Genomic DNA, 9,658 nt, shown 5'->3' on the forward strand with positions numbered 1-9,658 from the left:
GAGAGATATCATTGCTGATGTCTGATGGGTCATGGCTGAAAGCAAAGAATATCAAAAAGACGTTTACCTGTGCTTTATTGACTACGCAAAGGCTTTTGATTGTGTGGATCATGACAAACTATGGACAACATTGCGAAATATGAGTATTAACAGAACATTTAATTGTGCTTATGAGTAATCTATACCTAGACCAAGAGGCAGTTGTTTGAACAGAACATGGGAACGCTGAATGGTTTAAAATTAAGAAAGGTGTGCGACAAGGTTGTATTCTTTCACCATACTTACTCAACCTGTGTGTGCTGAGCAAATAATCTGAGAACTGGGTTCTATGAAGAAAAACGTGGCGTCAGGATTGGAGGAAGATTCATTAACAACTTGCGATGTGCAGATGATACAACCTTGCTTGCTGAAAGTAAAGAAGACTTAAAACATTTACTGATGAAGATCAAAGAGCACAACCTTTGGTATGGATTGCATCTCAATGTAAAGAAAACAAAAATCCTTACCACTGGACTAATAAAATTTTTATGAATGGAGAAAAGATTGAAGTTGTCAAGGACTTCATTCTTCTTGGATCAACTATCTACAGTCATGGAAGCAGCATTCAAGAGATCAAACAACATATTGCATTAGGAAAATCTGCACCAGACCTTTTTAAAGTGTTGAAGAGCAAAGATGTCAGCTTGAAGACTAAGGTGTGTGTGGTATTTTCAATAACCTCATATGCATGCGAAAGCTGGACAGTGACTAAAGAAAACCGTAGAAGAATTGATACCTTTGAGTTATGGTGTTGGAGGAAAATACTGAAAGTGCCATGGGCTGCCAAAAGAACCAATAGATCTGTTTTTGGAAGAAGTACAGCCAGAGTGCCCCTTAGAGGCCAAGATGGCCAAACTTCGTCTCTCATACTTCGGAAATATTGTCAGGAGTGACCAGTCACTGGAGAAGGAGATCATGTTTGGTAAGGTTGAGGGTCAGAGAAGAAGAGGAAGACCCCCAAGGAGATGGATTGACCAGGTGGCAGCATCTATGGGCTCAAGTGTGGCAACAGGAGTGAGGTTGGCCCAGGAACGGGCAGTGTTTTGTTCTGCTGTGCATAAGGTTGCTATGAACTGCAAGGTCAGTGGTTCAAAGTCACCACCTGCTCCTTGGAAACCCTATACAGGGTCGCTATGGGTCAGAATTGACTCTACTGCACTTAACAACAACATGTGTATATATATATGTGTATATATATAATGTTGTTAAGTACTGTTGAGTTGGTTCCCACTCATACTGGTTTCTGTATAAGATTTCTGAGGGGCAACTGGTAAGCTTGAACCACTGACCTTGTGGTTCAAACCGCCCTTGCAGTCTAGCGCATTAACCCACAGCACCACACCAGGTCTCCATATGTATGTGTAGAGACAGAAAAGTTTATATTAATGAAATGGCTCATAATCATAGAGGAGTAGCCTCCTGAGTCCAGATTCAGTGGGGAAGACAACGAATCTTTCCTTCATTGTCCTTTTGTATTGGGAGCAGGCTACATCCCCCAAGGACATATCCTTTAATTTGATTGACTGCTCATAGCCAGTCATCATATAGTTAACTTTCAACTGCCAAACCACTGGAAATCCTGGCCCAGTCAAGTTGACTTAGAACCTTAACTATAGAAGATAAATTGTTTTTTTCCTGAGTCACACTCAGGATTATTTGTCTTTGGTTTTGGAAACTTTGATTATGATATACATTGATGATTTTCTTTTGGAATCTAATCTGTTGGGGTTCTTTTAGCTGCCTGTATGCTTATCTTCTCATCTTTCATCATGCCAGGGACGTTTTCTTCTAACATCTCTTTGGCAGTTTTCGCTGTGCTTTTTCTTTCTTTCTGTTCTGGAGTTCAGATTACTGTAAGTTAATCCTCTTCATGGCGTCACACAAAGCTCCTAGGCTTTTTATTGATTTTTTCATTGTTTTTTCTGATTGTTCTTATATAGTAGTATTGAGAGCTTTATCTTCAAGCTAACTAATTCAGATTTCCATTGCTTCTAATCTCCTCTTTTGCTCTTTCAATGTATTGTCCGTTTCTGAAATCTAAGTATTAATCTGGATTTCTAATTGCAGGTTTTGTGTTACTTCAAAATTTGCATTTACTCTGCTTGTTTGTTCTTGAAGTGTTTTCCTGAATTCTTCTAGTGTTTTTTCCTGTTCTTTCCTTGTTTTCCTGATCTTTCTGTCAGTCCTTTGTATGTACCTAAATATCATTCTTTTGAATTATTTTTCTATTCCATTACTTTTCTTTCACAGAAACGTGTTTTGTTTTGTTCTGCATCTTGGACATTGTTTCTTAGTGTGAGCTAAAATTGTTGTCTCTCACATTTTACCGTTTTGTTATTTGTGCCACTGCAGGACAATGCACTGGTCCACAAGCTCGGTTTGAACCGAAAGGTCGGCATTTCAAACCCACCAGCTGCTCCTCGGGTACCTTATACAGAGCCGTTAAGAGTTGGAACAGACTTGAAGGCACATAACAACAACATTTAATTGATGATTGTATGTTGATGTATTAAGCTCTCACCAACTGCTTCCTTTGGGTGTAGTTAGAGAATAAGTATGTGTATAGTTTTACATTCACATATCGTGGGCCACAGTTTAGGGTGGGTTTGGCTGATGTTGGGTGCTGTCTATCATTGATTAGGTCTTATAGGAGCTGATAATGGCTCTTGTCCAGTGGGTGGAGCTGCAGATGATGCGATTGTGGTTGGGCTGTATGGAAAAGGTTGCTGTCTCCTGTTGGGTGGGAAGTGGAGAAACCTTCTCCACCCCACTGCCTGCCAGACACACACCAGGAAGTAAAATAAAATAAAATAAGCAAGCAACCAGCAATGAAGTGAGAAAATAATAAAGGAGAGAAAAAACATTAAAAACAGATAGGGACTAGCAAAAAAGTACTTATTAACTAAAAAGAGAAAAGAGGGACAGGGTAATGGAGCTATAGTAGAGAAAATAAAAGAAATAAAAATAATCCTTGTTAAAGCCAGGGAGAAGAAAAATGGGAAAAGAGAGTAAAGAGTAGTAATGAAAGATAAAAAGGGGGAAATGAGAGGAGACGATAGTGGGGTGGGGAGCCAAAAAGGATAAAATTCAAGGGTAAAGTAGTAAAAGTAAAGAAGAAGGAGAAAAAATAAACAAGAAACAACAAAAAGAAAAAATTAAACCCCCAAACAAAAAAACCAGTGTAGCTGTTGGAAGTGCAGAGGAGAAAACTCTAGGCGTTCTAGCTGGGGAAGATCATGTGAGATCGCTTTGGGAGGGATTGACAGCAGAGTTCCTGGCCCTGTATGAAGTTCTTTTCAGCCTCAGTGTTGTCTGTGTTCAGGACACTCAATCCAGAAGTAGTTTGTGGAGACTCTTGATGATGCTAGTTTCTGTGCCAGGGCAGCTGAGGGCAGGGTGAGTGGTTAATATTGGTTTGGTGTCTGCAGTTCCTAAGCCCAGCTCACTTGAATTCAGGCACCAAAACAGCATTTCAAACCACCTCAAATTGGCATGGCTTCCCAATCACTTGGCATCAAACTCTTGGAGAACAAAGGCTATGCTGGGGGTAGATGAGGGTGGGAACTGGCCGTACCATTAGTCACCAAGGGAGTGTGGGTAAAAAGAAGGAATTAACTTTCCTGTTGTCCCTGGCCACTTTTCTGTTGCCAAAACTACGAAATGTTCAAAATGGTTGAGCTACATCTGGCCAGCCAATCACTAGTCAGTATCACTCTCATTGTCCCTGCTCAGCTTCTCCCAGCACGCGCTCAGTCCACCCTCTTACCTTTCTTTTGAAGTTCAGTTTTCCAGAATTTTCAACTGTGTCTTTTATTTGGTCTCTCATATCTTTGTTGTGGACTTCTGGTATGGTGTTGTAGGATAAGCACAGGACTGCAAGGTCAGTTTGAACCGCAAGGTTGGTGGTTCAAACTCAAGATTCGCTCCTTAGAAAGCCTATACTTGGTCACTATGAGTCAGAACTGACTTGATGGCACTTAACAACAACAACAATCTTTGTTGTATAGAGTCCATGTAGTACGTCTGCTTTATCTGCCATCTTATCAGAAGTCGTGTCTGTTTTTCTTTATCAGTTAAAATTGGCAGTCTGTCTTGTTCATCTTGCACCTGTATGTGTTTGATTTCATCATCCAGCATTGCTCTTTCCATTCCTTGCCCAGGAAGTAACTATAGAAAAAGGTTCCCCTCAGTCATCTTCCAACTGCTCCCTAATGAATAGGCCCAGTTGATTCTTGCCACAAGCATCTCTTCAGTGGGTATTAACGTGTTTATTTAGACTTCAGGTTAATTCTTTCCTTTTTGATTTCCCTGAGAGAGGAGGCCTTGAAGTTTGAAAGGATATAGTGATATCTGTGATGTTTTATTTCTCCCCTCCTCTATTTTTATATGAATTATTTTTTGATAGCATTGATGTCTAGAGAAGTGTAGTGGGAGACATGTTGTGTTGCTAACCGCAAGGTCAGCATCTTAAAACAATTAGTCATTCCTCGGGAGAAAGATGAGGCTTTCTGCTCCTGTAAAGATTTATAACCTCGGAAACCCTATACAGGGTCGCTATGATTTGGAACAGAAGACACTGAGGGAAAATTGAGACCAGAGCTAAAAAAAGTTTGATTGTTGTTAAGTCTGTCAAGTCGATTCTGAGGCTTCCAACTCTTTACGGGAGCAGAAGGCCTCATCTTTTCTCCTGCGCAGTGGCTGAAGGGCTCGAACCTCATACCTTTTGGTTTGCAGTTCAGTACTTATCGTATGGAGCCACCATGCTCAAAAATGTTTGATTGCCCTTGATACATAAGAGGTCATCCATAAGGTGAGGCTGACAAGACATACTCCATTAGGGTTGAGCATGGGATGAGTTTCATTTTAAGCCAGGCAGATATCCTGCTTTTAAAAATAAGGACTAGAAGATTGCTAGAATGTACCACCATAATGTATTGAAAAGAGACTGAAACAAGGAAGCAGAAGATCTGTAACCTGTTTTACTTTCTGGGATTTAATTTTCTCATCTGAAAAATGAGTTTGAAGGCAAAAGTCATTAAGGCTTTTCTTCAGCAGTGAGTCAGTCTATGACAGTGGTTCTGAACAGTGGAAATTATACCCACCAGGGTGCATTGGCAATGTGTAGAGACATTGTGGAGGTGTGGTTGCTACTGGCATCTAGTGGATGAAGGCTAGGAAAATTGCTAGACATCCTGTAAGGCACATAAGTGTTGCCACAGCAAAGAATTATTGGATCCAAAATATCAGTAGTTCTATGGTTCCAAAAGGGATCCTGGTGTGACACTTCAGAATAAGAAGCATTAGACTGCTACCCACAAGGTTGATGGTTCAAATCTACCTACCATTATTGGAAACTCATTATAGGGTTGCTGTGAGTGGGAACCTACTCAAGAGCACTTAACAACAAACACGATCAAGAAAACCCTGGTCTATTAAAGCAATTAAAACACAAGTTGTCTTCCCTGTTCCTAAGAGACTCTGGTCTTAACAGGAAATATGAGGGGGTCTTCAAAAAATTCATGGAAAAAACCCCACATTATCTTTTATCTCCTTTTTCCACAAACCTTTTAAAGCCCCTTCATATGCTGAATTAGCCTCAAAATTAATTTTTTTCTTATAACTTGGTGTTTAATATGTTAAAGGAGGTGATGAGAGAACCTATTCAGAAGGGAGAGTTCATAAACATTAGTGGCCATTATCAGTTCAGACTTGTTGATTATTAAGTTTGCCCAAAGATGACTTTGTTCTGCTGTAATTCCCATTCCTTGGTAGAAATGTAGAATGTGTGTTACAACATGTCACAAGCAGGTGTTTATTACAGTGTTCCCTTTTGGGTGAAGGGAGCATGCTGAAATTTCAGAAGAGTTATTGAGGGGCATTTGTTATTGTAAACAGTTTGGTACAAATAAATGAAAAGATTAGACAGCTCTATAAATTAGAGTTGCCTAGAATTTCATTTAAGGAGCCTTGAAGGCACTGATGGTTAAATGTTGGATTGCTATGCAAGGTTGGTGATTCAAATCCACCAGGCACTCCATTGGAGAGTCTTAGAAACCCTATAGTAGATTAGGAGTTAGAATCATCAACTCCATGGCAGTGGGTTTGTTTGGTTAGGACTACATTTTCATTTTCAGGATGTTAAGTGCAAAGAAGTTGGAAGGGAGGACAATAGGATGGAACTAGTAGGAGCTTCTACCTATTGAAGATCAGAGGCAAAGACAGCATGCAGTATAGTACGAGTCAGTAGAGACAGTCCTGTGCCTGAATTTATAAATGGTATCTTTAGACTAATGTGATGTTGTTTCCTACTGATCAACACAAGCGGACTTATACTTTCTTTTCCTTTATCTTAAACAGGGTAAACCTCCTTATGCTGCTTCAGCAGAAGAAGTAGCCAAAGAATTTAAGTCAAAATCAGGGGAATTGAAGTCCTCTGCTGTGTCTTCAGATGGGTCCATGGCTGAAAATGGAGTGGTGGCCGAGGAGAAGCTAGCATCCCAGATGAACGGGAGCACGGGAGGTGTCGGGGCTTGTACCCGGTCTGAAAGTGCCTTGAATAATGACTCTAAAATGTGCAATACAAACCCTCACTTAGATGCACTAACTGCAGACAGTGTTTGCCACACAGAGGATGCTCTTGAGGCAGCTGTCTTAAATAAAGAAGAGTAAACTTATTTTTATAGAGGGTGAAGGATGTTGGAAGGGTAAGGATTTAGAAATATCTGGAAAGAAAGCCTACAGTTATGTACATTTTTTCCTTTCCGTAAGAGAAAAATGAGGACTTTGGAAATTCGGATCCCTCTTTGATATCACAGATTTAAATCTAAACAACACATTTTTAGTTTTAACCAGTTGTAGTCAAAATGCTACAATAAAACAAAAAAGAAAGAAAGAAAATGAAGAGCATTTGACTCCCGCACTTAAAATGAAGTACATATAAAGTTTAAACTGGTTATGAAAAAGCCGATAGTGGTGTTTCTTAAAACTATAAAGAAAAAAATTTTGGCAGTCTTTAAGTATATATAGCTTAAACTATAATTTTAGCATTTGGCACCATATGTATGCCATTATATTTGATTTTGCATTACTGTTTTCACAATAAAGCTTTGTTTAAGGCTTTGATTTTATGATTATGGAAAAAATAAGGCACAACCACAGTTTTTCTTTCTTTCTTAAATTTCATCACTGTTGATGTGGTTCTTTTGTGTTAAACAAAAAAGTGCAACTATCAAAACTAAAAAATTTTAGAGTAATATTGCCGTTCTGCTGATTTTAAATATACAGTACATCATACATACTTTACAAGCAAGTTAAATGGAGATAAAGTTGAAATCATAGAAGATGCAAATGACCTTTCAAAATCAACACAATGTGTTCTGAAACTTAGTGACTAATACCATGCATCTGTGATCAATGAACTATGTGGTTTTTGAATCGGACGTAGACCATTAGTACTACTACTTGAGCTAAACTTCTGCATGGTTCATAATTTTTAAAGTGTGTAGTTAATATTATGCATGTTATTGTCCTTTCTTCCATTCTTACAAATATGTGCCCATTTGCAAAACAAAAAGCTAATAATCAGTAATAGTCCTATAAAAGATGTTAACTATGTTTAGTCATTGACTGATCTTGCTCTAACCTTAAAATTTTGTGATTATTGACCTCTGTTGCATTTATTCTAAAACCCCCCCAAAATTATCTAGCCGTTTTGAATATCAACATTACCCTGGTGTATTCACTGCTGTATGCATTATTGTTCTTTGTTGCTGTTTTATGCCTTCATATTAGCAAAATATGAAATTCTGTGAAGAAAATAAGAAACCTTTGATCTTTAAAAAAAAAAACAAAAAAAAAACCTATTCCCCCCCTTTCTGTAGCAAGAAACAAATTGCTTGTTCTTGAGAACTTTCCCATCAAGAATTTAGTAGAAGCAGGTATACTTATATCATTTTGATGTTTTTGTTAATGTTTCCAAACAATGTACTTTGAAATCAGAATCACTTCTTATTCGTTTTCATATAATTCTCCTGATGCTCTTCATCACACATTAGTGATCAGAAATGAGGTGTAATTCCCCAATCCCTGCCCGCAAGAGCTAAATAGGAATTTACTGTAAGTTGAAGGGAGTTTTGCCCTAACTCATGGATTGTGCAAGAATGAACTGCTGTTGGGTTTGATTGATTGTAGATGGATTGTGGTGTGGTGTATTTGAAGGCTATTGAATGCAACTTACAATGCTTAATAAAAATCTTTATTCTTTTAGTATAAAGTATAGTCTGGCTTTTAAATTAACTTATAAAAATGTACATTTTACTGAGGCTTAATACAAATTGAAATGGTTACTTAAACGCTTGGTTGAATAACCAAGATTTAGAAATATCTTGTCCTTTTAAAGTAATTCCAGGTTTTTAGAAGAAACATTAATACATCATTAATATGAAAAGTATGCTGACACTCATGTTTTGAGTTTCGTAGTTAATTTTAATGCAACCATAAGGTCTTATAAAAGATACAGAAGTAGCTTGAAAAGTAGAATTTTTTTAAAGACTCAAGGGAGAAATCAATTTGATCCTGATTAAACCATTCTTTAAAAGTCAGCATTACATGTTTAGCCTGTTTTTCATGCCATTAATTTTGGCTCACAGCTCTTCACTGCAACTGGTGTAAAATAATACAGCTTTATTCCTGTTGCCCAATCCTAGAAACTTCATTAGCAGTGCTGCACAATGGATTGTTACTGTGATTGGCAGTCTCCCTGGTCAGTGGCACTTGAAGGGTGTGTGCAAGACTGAATGAGGCCTTGCAGACAATGTTCTCATCAGAAACAATGCTGAGGACTGTTACAAAGGTTATCTACTATTGTGCTTTCACTGCTTTCTTGCATGGTGTCAGATGTGGAACTCTGAAGGAGTTGGGTTTGAGGAAAGAATGAAGGTTAGGGCAGTTCCAAAAGTGAAAGATCCAAGGATGTTATGTTGCCTCAATATAATTAGGAGAGAACTTCATGAACAGTCACACCTGCACAGGAGTGCGATGCCTATTTCTGTTATTTTGGTAGTGTGTCCATGGGTGAGGAGGAGCAGGAATGTAGGTACATGCATCCCAACCTGAGGCCACACTGGAGCTGGTCAGGCCTCCAGGGGCCTCCAGGGCTCACTCCCCTGCTTGGGAGCATGTCAGATTTTAAAGGTAGTCAATGCCTAATACGTCTCTCCATCTAGCACTTGCTGTGTGTGATACTGTCGGAGTAGGAGTACTTCTTTCCTTTACTCCTCACACCAACTGCAGTCCTCTTTCCCCTTTCTTTTGTGTCTCTCACTGGCATGGAGCTGGCAGAAGGGCACCTGCCTAGCTAAAATGAAACTGATTCTTGGAACCACCAAAACATCCCCCTAGGGTACCCATCTATATCACAGGGCTGTGCACCGGGATAAATAAGAAGTAGGTTGTCAGCTCCAGAGTTGGAAGCTACTTGACCTTTCTTTGGGCCATTATGGAGCTTGGGCAGGGGAGCGAATGCGCTCTGTCTGAATGCAGAAAAAGCAGAGGCATAGTATATATTGTGCGCAGTGGGCCGTTGCTTTGAACTGAAGGTCTAGTTAGGGTGTCATGCTAG

General features: G+C 39.0%; 1 protein-coding gene across 2 annotated transcripts in view; it reads left to right on the plus strand.

The window, feature by feature from the left end:
- FAM120A (family with sequence similarity 120A) overlaps positions 1 to 6,708 on the plus strand; it is a 203,013-nt gene extending 196,305 nt beyond the window's left edge. For both annotated transcript variants that reach the window (XM_006876241.1, XM_006876240.1), the window contains one exon: positions 6,397 to 6,708. In XM_006876241.1, coding sequence (XP_006876303.1) covers positions 6,397 to 6,708 — 312 coding nt within the window. The remainder of the gene's footprint in view (positions 1 to 6,396) is intronic.
- The last annotated feature ends 2,950 nt before the right edge of the window (positions 6,709 to 9,658 follow it).

Source organism: Chrysochloris asiatica, unplaced genomic scaffold, assembly GCF_000296735.1.
Source record: "Chrysochloris asiatica unplaced genomic scaffold, ChrAsi1.0 scaffold00369, whole genome shotgun sequence".
Classification (NCBI taxonomy): domain Eukaryota; kingdom Metazoa; phylum Chordata; class Mammalia; order Afrosoricida; family Chrysochloridae; genus Chrysochloris; species Chrysochloris asiatica.